This window comes from Pleurodeles waltl, chromosome 4_1, assembly GCF_031143425.1.
Source record: "Pleurodeles waltl isolate 20211129_DDA chromosome 4_1, aPleWal1.hap1.20221129, whole genome shotgun sequence".
Taxonomy (NCBI): domain Eukaryota; kingdom Metazoa; phylum Chordata; class Amphibia; order Caudata; family Salamandridae; genus Pleurodeles; species Pleurodeles waltl.
This window is the reverse complement of record NC_090442.1, coordinates 128769041-128781540: the sequence shown is the minus strand read 5'-3', so window position 1 is coordinate 128781540 and position 12500 is coordinate 128769041. Positions and strand designations below refer to the sequence as shown.

General features: G+C 45.2%; 1 protein-coding gene across 1 annotated transcript in view; it reads left to right on the top strand.

The window, feature by feature from the left end:
* OSBP (oxysterol binding protein) overlaps positions 1-12500 on the top strand; it is a 353464-nt gene that overhangs the window by 259454 nt on the left and 81510 nt on the right. The window contains exon 12 of the mRNA XM_069227875.1: positions 6796-6962. Within this exon, the coding sequence (XP_069083976.1) occupies positions 6796-6962 (167 nt within the window). The remainder of the gene's footprint in view (positions 1-6795; positions 6963-12500) is intronic.

Here is a 12500-nt window from a genome sequence, read left to right as displayed (position 1 = left end):
ACTTTCCAGCACTATCCTTCCCCCTAGAACTTTCGACAGGTGAACTTTCTTCGGCTTTACCTTGAGCTAGTCGACGCAGTGAACATTGGTAGCCTGCTTGTGTTTTTTCGTGATTGAACTTCTTGCACATCCTGCCATCTAGTGGACAGATTGGGAACAATGCTTTACAAATGTTACTCAAGGACTGGGCCTTTGGAGCAAGTGCTTGTAATTGAACCGTGGTGGCCTACAGGCCCATGTTCGGGTTGGCTTCGTTATTCTCTTTGGATTCGATGGTGTACCTTTACAGCAGACTCCGAGCGCTCTTTCAGCTAGCATTCCACTTCGCACTAACTTACGAAGGACGAGCAGGCTATAAAATGAAGAACTTCTTAAGTGCCTACAGGGCAGAAAGGACGAGAAGACAGTGTGAGGCACGGGTTCAAATAATAAAGCTTGTGCGAAGCCTGGTGATAGCCTCTCCACCAGCACTAAACTCAGCCTCCCGCCACGGCCCAGGTAAGACTGTGTCATATCCAGCCGGGTATAAAAGGCACATAAAATAGAGGGCGGACTGGGCAGTGCCAGTTACAATTATTTGTTTCTTTATAATTTTTCATTTTTTTTTTATGCTAGTCCTTTGAGCGTTATTGGAACCATAACTTGTCTCACAGTAATAGTAAATTGAGACGTGACAAAGGATAAATAAGCCTACAAAAGAAGTCAGAATTGGAAAGAAAGTGTTTTGTTTCTCATCCTCTACGACAATGAAAATAAAATTCTCACCAGAAAAGTAGGTTCTATACACAGCACATTGGAGAAGAGAGACAGAAGATTACGATAACATAACTCTGTAGCCGGTTATTGGACTTGGCCCTCTCGACACTGTAACCCCAAACTTTGCCTCCACTCTCTTCCTTTGCTGAGCCAGTTTGCGTTGTCTATTAGGACTCTGTGAACTTTACCACTGCTAACCCGTGCTAAAGTGCTTGTGCTGTCTCCCTAAAACATTGTAAAAGTGGCCTACACCAGATTTGTACATTTAATTTACTTGTAAGTCCCTAATATAAGGTACTAACGGTACCTAGGGCCTGTAAAATAAATGCTACCATTGGGCAGCAGCACTCATGCCACCCACTAAAGTAGCCTTTTAAAAATGTCTCCAGCCTGTCAGTGCAGCCTGAAGTCCAGTTTTAAACTGCCAACCTGGCAAAATAAACCTTTTGCTAGGCCTTAACCTTTCCTTTTATTAGATATAATTCACCCATAAGGTAGGCCCTAAAGGCTAATAGGACAGGGTGCATTGTGTTTAAAGTCAGAGATTTGAGGTAACGTTTTACATGTCCTGGTAGTGAAAATGCCGTAAAGTCTTTTTTTCACTACTGTAAGGCCTATCTCTCCCATTGCCTAACACTGGGTTATCTTATTACATTTAAAAAGGGCTAACCCTGAATTGGGAGCAGATATTAATATGTTTAGACTCAAATTAATTTTAATTTTAAATCTTTTTTAATGTTAGTCGGATTTTCAGAATTCCCAATTTTGAAAATGCCACTTTTAGAAAAGTGCCTTTTTTGTCTTAACCATTTGTGCCATCTGACTGCTTGAGGCCTTCCCTCAGCCCGTCCTTTAGGGCGGAGGGGCCACGCCCCCCCACACCTTTTGCCGCTCATGAAGAGTACCTGTCAGGCTGAGCAAAGGTCAGCCTGACGGACACTCTTCATGTTCAGATCAGGCAGCCAGGAGCGAGACGTGCGATTTGCAAAGACTCCTGGTTGCCTGAGCTGAAGTTTGCTGGGCTGAAGAGGTTACAGCTCCTATGGGCGTGACCTCCTCAGCTCAGCAAAGTGCCTTGAGGCCCTTCCCCTCGGTGATAAGGGGAAGCATCACCCATTGATTTCGACCTGGGTGCTTCAGGTTTAAGCCCTGAAGTGCCCAGGGTGAGTGTCAATCCGTGACACCTCATCACAGAGTGGGGTGGGGTCAGCAGTCTCACTGACCCCATCCCACTCTGTGACGAAGTTGACCTAAAGTCAGCCAGTGAGTGAAGGCAGCAGTCCAGGTCAGCCAGTGAGGGAAGGCAGCAGTCCCAACCCTCCTGGGACCTCCAAGCGGAGGGAGGGAGGGAGGGAGGTAGGGAGAGAGAGGGAGAGAGATTTTTTAAATGAATGTTTAATGCATGCGTGTGTGTATGTTTGAATGTTGATGAGTGAATGTATGTGCGTGTGTGAATGAATGAGTGTGAGTGTGCTGCCCGCTCCCCCTCCTAAAATTGCTGCACGCCACTGTCTTCCCTGCTCTCTCAGAAGGATTATTAGTCCTGCTGCCTTCATCCTAGGCTACCCTGAATAACTGGCAGGTTAGCACAGAGACTCTGCTGCCTGTGACGACCACCAAAGTAAAGCTCCAGTGAACTAGACTTTTCATGCTATAGCAGATGCCAGCGATGACTGTCAGTGTGAAATCCACACTTTGGTTACAAAAGTGACAGCCCATGGTGACTATTGTGAAGCAATGTCTGGGTCGGTCTCCCTGCTCCTCATGGCCTCCTCCACCATGAATATAACTCTTTGCTCCGAACTTTGAGAAGGTAACTTTTTTAGTGGGTCTAACCTTGTCCTTGTATCTGGTCCACATTCCATCGTGGTCAGCCTGAACTTGTGACTTTCCCCTGGTCTAGCGCGACCAGATGGCCGTGAGTGGCGCTTTGTACTTTTGGGTGCTATATCTACCTAAAACTTTGAAATTGCGTTTCTTCGGTCCGAATGATTGGATTTTTGTCATTCTGTTCTCGTGTTTAGATTGAATCCTCCAAGACAGCACAGTTGTCTGATTTTCTACAGCTTCCCTAGGAATGCCTTCCTCATGTTGCATACCATTGGCCTTGTGGTTTGTAATTCACATTTTCTGGCTTTCTGTTTGCTGACTTTATTTGTTTTAGGTTATCCAGGTTTAGTTCGTCCCTCCCAAGGAGCAAATCCTTTTCACACTACTTCTCCATGTTTTCTTCCACGAGTGCTCCTTTCTGTAAATAGGCTTGTAAATCTTCATCTTACCCTGTCACATTTACTGTACATTCAAAGACAGAGGTAAAATGTCAGGCTCGGTTTTCAGAGGGAGCTTGGTTTTTACTTTTTTTCACTGACGTGAAAGTGAGAGGATTTTTGTGACAACCTTGCTAGATACTGGGGGTAGAAGGGAGGTTTTTTCTAGCACACAATAACATTTAAATGAACTGAGCAGGTGTTTCAGAAAATATCAGAACTTGCAAACCACGGGCGAAGCACATTTTTTGTTAATTCTGAAGTGTGTTGCCATTTCGACACGTTATTATTTGTGTTGTATGGTTTTATTAGTAAAACTATTTGTCTGTGCAAATGTAATGGTTATTTCAATTGAAAATGTGCTATCTGAAATTGCAGTGTGCTACCTCACCATTCATACCCCACTCCATTCTACTCACACCACATCACTTTACACCACTCCACTGCACTCTGCTTCACTCTGTAGCACCCACTCTACACAACTGCACTCTACGCCACTTCACTGTACTCTGTACTACTCTACGCCAGTCCATGTTACACCAATCTACTCTACACCACTCCAGTCTAGGCCACTCCACTCTAGTCTTCAGAGTTCCACTCTGCGCCACTGCACTTAATTTCACTACACATCACACCAGTGTACACTCTACCTGTATCCTTAAACTCCACACCTGTGCACTTCAGGCAAATCCACAGAATTCCATTCTAATCTACTCAGCACCACTGCACTTTATGCCACGGCACTTCAAACCACTTACACCTTTACTCTGCCACTTTATGACACTGCACTCTACCCTGGACCACTCCATTCTGCACTGCTTCTCTCTTCCCTGCACTTACTCCCCTTTATGCTGCTCCACTCTGTGCAACTGCACTCTACTTAGCACCACTGTAGTCTATGCCATTGGTGTGTATGCTGCTCTACTCTGTGCCATTCTGCGCCCCTGCACACCAACACTCTACTCTAACACTGCAGTCTCTGCCGCTGAAATCTCAGCTGCTCTACTCCGCACTCTACCACTGAATTCTGTAGCACTCCACACCACTGCACTGTACACCACTCCACACCACTATACTCTGCACCATTCTACATCACTGCACTCTGCTCTGCACCCCTTCGCTCTGCACCCCTTCGCTCTGCACCCCTGCGCTCTGCACCCCTGCACCACTTTACACCACTGCTTTCTAATATGCTGCATTGTATGCCACTGAATTTTCCACTGCACTCTGTACCTCTGTGCTCTACAACACTACGCCAGTGCACTCTATACCAGGCCTTCTTACTCTATGCAACTCCACCCACTCTAATCCACTTCACCCAAGTCTTCTCTACGCCACTGCACTCTATACCACTCTGCTGCACTCTGTGCCACTGCACTCAACGATCTACTCTACATCACTCCATGCCACTGCGCTTCATGCCAATGCAATCTACGTCAATGGGATAACTAAATATGTTGCTGAGAACCTTGCTTAACCACAGTAGACTTGTAAGGACGTTGGAAGTTGTACATTTCCCCGGGTGGATCACTGGGAGACTTTTGTAACTTTTTCTTCACTCCCATCACCTCTTGCTGCCTAGATAGATAACTTCATTGTGACTCGACCACTTGCCCAGGACATTTTCCTGGACTCAAAATGAGGTGAACCACCTGTCTAAACCCTGCTGGGGCACCGTACGACAGTACAAGGTACAGAGACTGCCCTTGTCAAAACTGCAAGATAACTTTCGGGTCAATAATCAGGCTTGCGAGGTGGAAGAAATGTATCATTTATTCTGCACTCGATATTGTCAATAAGGAGACATGCCAGTGGCGTGGAGGACTCATTTCTGAGCTTAGGCAGGAGCATCCACCCTCAGCGGGTGCAGAGAGAAAACATTACCTCCGAGACTACTAACACTTTCTCTGCTGTAAAGGATGCTCTAATCTCTTTTGGGCTTGCCACAACTCCATCTCTTTCCATAGTTAATGTTATATCCCCCTTTATTCGTTGTACTTCGAACTGTCAACTCTACCTGCATCTCTGTGGAAAAGCATGTTTTAAGTAGGTCAAACTAAAACTCATGCGACCAGCAGTACATTGGGAGCAGGCTTTGCTGCTACAAATACCATTGCCTTTGAAACCCTCAGATTAGGCTCACTTTCCACTGCTTAACCCCTATTTTGGCTAGCTAGACACCGGGTGTCCATGGATGATTTGCAAGCAACAGCTCCCACTGCCAAGGTCCCTCTGAAATTTCTTCGACACATCACTGTGATAAGAGTTGGAGGAGTCACTGCTTTGCTCAAAAAACCTGAGTGACTTGAGAACTGTAATACAGTAGTCAACTATTTTCATTACACTTCTGACTTCCTTTGCAAGTTGACGCAACAAATCATTTCTGAATAGCTGTTGAATTTCCTGTACTGCCTAGGTACCCTGGCAAAATCCCACCCAAGCCTCAGGTAGAATGTGGCGCAGAGTCAGTCTTGATGGCCATTGTAAACAAACTTAGGCCATTGGGGATCAGGATGACCAAGTAGGTCTTGTGCTGTTCCCGTCCATTTTTTTGCTCTTCCTGATACTCCAGCAGCTGTGCAGTAAGAAATGTCTTGGTGCCCGCGCTAAATTATTCAGGTTCATTTCCGACTGTTGTGGTCACTTTTTTGAAGGAATACGCAGTCTACACCTAGATTCTGCTGACATTTTACCATCAGTCTTTACAAGTGGGTATCTGAGAGAGTATGTGTTTTACTGCTTTACAGATTTATTCAGACTTCAACTATGAAAACCTAATGGTGACAAACAGGGTTCCTGCTTGTGAGAGTGGAGACCTCCATCTGCTTCATTATTCCTCGGCCTGACATTTTTAGTATACCTTCCCCCTGTGCCGAGGTCCTAATACCGTGGTGTTATTTTTGATCGAGCAAAAAAGTGGGCGGCTGACCTTTTTGGATCCTCGATCCCAAACTTTGGAACATTATACCGATGCTGCTTTGGCATATACCTGACGTTGCCATCTCTCGTGTGTTTGTTTTTTGATCATTGCTCTCCCTGCCTGTCTGTTCCTAGTCCCAGGATACTGTTTCGGTGACAGAGTGTGATTCGTAAATACATAAACAAAAAGACTTCAGACTGTGCATCTTGAGTAGGTTTACATCGAACGCACATCTCTTCCATCCCTTCCTTATATGCGGAATCGCGCTATTCTGGTAATTCCCCGAAAATTATATTGTTGGTCTCCAGAGCGCTAAGAGACCTTAGAGACATGTTCCGAGGTTTTTCTGGCTGGATAATACTTTGGCTCCGTACAGAATGCCCAGTCTGGTCGCCAGTTATTGCAGGTAGCTTTCTTTATATTTATAATAATAATGAGCTCTGCCTCAGTCTCCTAGGCCCCATCTGCTGACGACCCTGAATCCTTTCATTGAGGATGTATTCCCTTGGTGCATCAACGAAAACAAGGTTTATTTTTGTGGATAATTTAGGCGACACTGAAGGGTTCATGCTTACCTATTTATCTTGACCTAGCGTTTTTCAGGGAGCACAAATTCAGATACAAGTATTTTAGTCGATCCCTCGGCTGCTTGAGCACAAGAGCAGACATTTGGCCTCATTAGTGCAAGACAGACCAAGCCCATAGTAGGCATTAGGGCCCCCTTTCTTACAAAGTAGCCTAAGTGAAATGTGTGCGTCATCTGACTTCCACCTCTGTGTTAGACTTTGATGTATATGTTGTCCTTTTAAGAAATGATCTAGTCTGGGTCTGATATTATGCTTTGCCTTGCAGGTGACTGGGGAGGTAATGGATCTTTCTGGGAAAGTGCACTTTATGCTAGCAGGCACCTGGGACGAAAAGATGGATGGATTCCGGGTTGTGGCTGGGAGTAACTCAGAACATGGCACAGAAAGGTCAGAGGAGAGCAGGTTTATACTGTGGAAGAGGAACCCACTACCGTGAGTAATGACAAGAACTTTTGGGAACATTGCCAGCCACATGCATGTTGCTGAAAATATCGCATCACTCTTGAAATAAGTTTCTAATTGAGTGAAGAAAACAACTGGCGAATATCCACACGTGCCGAATGCCCTGCTTCTTCACTTTCATCCAGTCTAGAGAGTAGGCACAGTAATGTTGATTTTTAATTTCGTGAGAAAGTAAGAATGGTAACGTTACACTGTACAGTGACACTTGGACTGAAATCATTTTCTCTTAATATATATTCCTTTCCCGTTTAGTGTTGGCTTGTTTTCTCTTTAACTCGTGTCAATAGTTTTTAGTCAAACTTATAATTCTAAAATTAAAGTGACTATATAAAGACTGTCAGCAAATACAGGCACCACCCTTTCCCAACCTTCCACTCAGGGGTGGCTCCTCCGTAGTGGCGGAGGAGCGTCGCCCTACTGGCTGATCCACCAGATGAAAAATAAATCAATAGTTGCACTTGCGTTTTATTTTTCATCTGCTGGCTGAGCCACCAGTGCAAGGAGGGGCAAGGCAGGACTACGAGGGGGGGAGAGGGGTACACTGCAGATCCCAGGGCTGTGTCTGAGTGGTTTAGCATGAAAGCAGTGTCAGAATTGCTGGTGTCCCGAATGTTGGGACACCACAAGGGTAGCGAAGCAGGAGGAGGCGGGCAGCGAAACGAAAACAGTAAGTATTTTTTTTTTTTTACATTGTTTTTCCCTGTCCTCCACCGCTCCCTTGACATTTGCGGCTGCTTCCACTACCCTTCTTGTTAACCCAGACTATAGTTGTAATGTTATTACGTTGACGTTGTGCTCACTCCTGACTTTAGAACTTTAGTCAGCTTCTCCACTTTCTGTCTGGCATCATGTTGACTCTGTTGAGTCCCACTTCCTTTATTTGGCTCATATCTTCAGAGTTTGTTGATGAGACCTGAAGTTTTCATGAGGATTTTAATTCCTGAATAAACAGTTCTACCGTGGAGATCTGCAGGACAGCCCATTGAGTATCAAATCATTTGCTGCTATCTTCTCTTACACTTAAGAGTTTGTTTCATTGCTAAGTTGTACCATATGGAATATATCTCATTATCCTTCGTGGGCACTATCTCCTCAGCAGCTGTTCACTTCCTAGCCAGAGCTATCTTTCAGTACAGGTGAAATTGGCCCATCATCATGAGCTCCAGAATATCCAGTTCAGGTATTGCAGATTCCACTGCCTCAAATATATCCTATCAATCAATCAATCAATCAAAAAATGTGTAGATCGCGCTACTCACCCATGAGGGTCTCAAGGCACTGGGGGGAGGGGGGGGGGGCGAGGGCGGGGGGCAAGGAGGGTCACTGGTCGGACAAGATGTCTTGAGGTTCTTTCTGAAGACCAGTAGGTCTTTGGTTTTGCGAAGGTCGGTGGGGAGGGAGTTCCAGGTTTTGGGGGCGAGGTAGGAGAAAGACCTGCCTCCTGTGGTGGTGCACTGGATGCGGGGGACTGTGGCTAGGGCGAGGTCGGCCGATCGGAGGTTGCGTGTGGGAGTGTGGAAGTTTACTGATTCATTGAGGTAGGTTGGGCCGGTGTTGTGGAGGAATTTGTGTGCGTGGATGAGGATCTTGAATGTGATTTTCTTGTCTATGGGGAGCCAGTGAAGGGATTTGAGGTGTGGTGAGATTCGTTCTTGGCGGGGGAAGCCAAGGACGAGGCACGCGGCTGTGTTCTGGATTCTTTGGAGTTTGCGTTTCAGTTTGAGTGTGGTGCCGGCGTAGAGGGCGTTACTGTAGTCCAGTCTGCTGATGATGAGTGCGTGGGTGACTGTCTTTCTGGTTTCTGGGGGGATCCATTTGAAGGATTTTTTTTTTTTTAGTGCGGAGTGTGTGGAAGCAGGAGGAGGTTAGGCATTGATTTACTGTGTCATGGAGGGGGAGGGGTCGAGGATGATGCCGAGGTTGCGTGTGTGGGTTGCGGGGGTGGGTGCGGGGCCTAGGGCGGTGGGCCACCAGGAGTCGTCCCATGTTGTTTTGTTGGGGCCGAAGATGATGATCTCGGTTTTGTTTGAGTTGAGCTTGAGGTGGTTAGTGGTCATCCAGTTGGCGGTGTCTAGGAGAGCGGCGTGTAGGTTGGTTTTGGCGGTGGTGGGGTTGCGGGTGACGGAGAGGATGAGTTGGGTGTCATCTGCATAGGAGAGGATAGTGATTCCGTGTGCTCGGAGGTTGTTGGCTAGGGGGATCATGTAGATGTTGAAGAGTGTGGGGCTGAGGGAGGACCCTTGGGGGACTCCGCAGGTGATCTTGGTAGTGTTGGAGTGGAAGGGCGGAAGGCGGACTCTCTGGGTCCGGTTGGTGAGGAAGGAGGTGAGCCAGTCTAAGGCTTTGTGGCGGATTCCTATGTTTTGGAGGCGTGTGCAGAGTGTGTGGTGGCAGACGTTGTCAAAAGCTGCGGAGAGGTCTAGGAGGATGAGTGCGACGGTCTCGCCTTTGTCAACTTTGGTCCTGATGTCGTCAGTGCATGCGATGAGGGCGGTTTCTGTGCTGTGGTTCTTGCGGAACCCAGATTGTGAGGGGTCAAGGGTGTTGGTTGCTTCGAGGAAGTGGGATAGGCTGGTGTTGACTAATTTCTCTGCAACCTTGGCGGGGAAAGGGAGGAGGGAGATGGGGCGGTAGTTTTCCTACATTGTTTGCAATATTTCCTTCCTAAACAGTTTAATTTTTAAATAGTCCCTAAGGTGTTTTTCTCTTTCTCACTCACACTTTCTCTCTCTCTCTCTCTCTCTCTCTCTGTCCCTCTCCGTCTTTCACACAAATACTTAGTGAAAGTGAATATTCTTTCAGGGAGGAATGCTGTGCATGGATTCTTTTCAATTACTTGCAATTACAAGTGTGCTGTTTTGTGTTCCTAGTATTTCCTAGACAAGGACTATGTTCAGCTTTTGGGTTATGCATTTCTTCTTCATCATGTCTTCCTTGTGCCACCCCTTTTCAGAGAGATACAAAACATCAGAAAAGACAGTTGTAGAGGCCGTCCACACACTTCTGGCATTGGTTCTCAGACCTCACTGAGCTCAGTTCCGTTCCTTTTTGGATGTGACAACCTACTTTCACATCCAGAGCCTAGTGGCTGCTGCAGTGTTTAACCCTGCTCTTCCTTTGGGCTTACAGGTTGAAAAGCGTACCTCAGGAAAATACACCTTATCAGGGTAAGTAGAACCAACAGTCTTGGTGAATTAATGCCCTTCTTCCACATTATTCTCTTGCAGGAAATAAAGGAGGTTCTCTGAATGATTTATTGATAGGAATGAAATACTTGCTAGCTATCTCTACTTTTCTTCTATCTCCAGAACAAGTGTATTTGTTCCATCTCCTCCTCATTTCCCACTTTCTGAAAAATGTGCAGACTGACTTCCCCAACTGAGGAATCTGAACCTCGTAATCAAGTTTTTGATAGGTGCTCCATCGGAGCACCTTCAGTCTTGTGCATTGATTGTATTAATTCCGAAAACCCTTGAAATCTGCAAGAACTTGAGACCTTCACTCTATCAGTAAAGCCCCTCATATGGAATTCCAGCTGGATCTGGCACTGTTGCAGTGCTATCTGACTCTTCAACATAAGGTAGCTAAGCATCACCTTTCTCAGGGATGTCTGTAGCTGCCGTGTTTCTAATGTCTCTGCATTCAGTAGTGGCGTAACATCTGTGTATGCTGACAGTGAAGTGTGTCTAAACCAGGGGCCTCAAAACTTTTTGTGTAATAAGAACTTGTATTCATTGGAATCATCTTGAGCTACTAATATAAGCATAAAAATAGTTACCACTTCAGACAGCAGGTTGCACCCTATGCACATTTACCAAAAATAATCACATAAGTGCATCAGGCAGGGTTACCAGCAATGATGTACAATAGCATTTGCAATGCAATAGGTCTCCCATCTTCTTGAGTTAGAGATATTGGCATTGTAAATTCTTAAAGGGACTCTTTTTGCCGCATAAATTGGTCATCCTTGCCTCATCATTTTGTCTGTTCCTGCCATATAATTCCAGTGGCCCAGCATTTAACCAAAGCACTTACATTTACCTTCTTCCTCTATCTTAAAGCATATACAATTATCATAAAAACCTTTATCAGAAATAAAGGTTTGGCATTAGAGTGTAATGCTCAAAACACCATCAAAAAAATATCATTTGGGACGGATTGGAGGGTGAAAGGAAAGAGGAAGTCTGGAGAAAAGATGGAGAGGACAAGTGGCCTAGTAGTGACGTCATGGGCCCTGGAGTAAGAAAGGAAAATGGTTGACTGCAATTTTGGTAGGATAACAGAGCAGTAATTAGAGTTGAGTGAGGTCTGTAGGTCTCTCGGCCCCAGTGCCACTGCACCTGTTGCTCCATTGATAACTAGGCCTCAGGAGAGAAAAAGGATGTGGCAGAAAAAGAGAAGTGAAATTAATACAAGAGACAAACGGAAGAAACTGAAGGGGTTGCAAACTGAAGGGGTTGCAAAGAAATAAAGAAAGAATAGAAAGAAAGAACAAGAAAATGAAAGCACAACTAAGAGAGGAAATAGAGCAAACGTGTGAGACAAAAGAAAAAAGGGTAGGAAGTTAGTGAACGAACGATAAAGAGGATAATATAATGAAAGAAATGTGAAAAGAAATAAAAAATATTACATTAGAGAAAAAAAGAGATGGTGACAGAAACAAGCAGCAAAAGAACCAGGGCATGTATGTACTGACACATTTCCCAGAGACACAGAATGGGAAAACCACTTTGACACTTTGGGTTCCCGACAAGTAACTTGTGGCTTCCACATAGAGATGTGAAAAAGAGGGATATATAGTAAAACGTGAATTGATAAATAAAGATAAGAAAAACACCAGAGAAAGGAAAGAAGAATGATTTTTAAAAAATGTGGAAGGTCGCATACCGAGTCAAAGGAAAGAGCAGATAAACAGGACAAAGAAAGAATGAAGGGGGGAGAAAAAATACTGAAATAATTAAAGCCTGATGAAGAAAGAAGAGAGGAACAAAACAAGGAAAGAAATAACCAAGTGTTTGAAAGAGGAGGTAACAAGAGGATGGGGGAAATAAAAAAAAAAGGGGAGGAGTAGAAATAAACAGTTAAAAGAGAGCAAAACTGTTAACGTGGATTTTAAGAGCTGGAAGGTGAAAAGTGGGGGTAAAAGAAAACATTGAGAGTAAACAGACTAAAGGAAAGAACAAAGTGAGATAGGTGAAACAGACCCTCACAAATGAAGATGGCAGCTAAGAATAGATTTAATTGGCTCCCCATGTCCTCGAACATAAGTCAGAGTGTGGAACAGCATGGGCACAGCAGAAGGTGCATTAGCAGAGTTGTATGTGAACCCCAGTACAACAATATTGGGGCGCTTCAGATCAGCATTGGGGGTATAGACAGAGCTGTGTCCTGGCCCAGTGCTGGAATAACAGAAAGGCAGCTGGTATGGAATGAGAAACGGAGCATTGTGTAATTCCTGGTATTTGAGTGATGGGGTGCTGTAGGTTAGGGTTGGGATGCACTGACGGA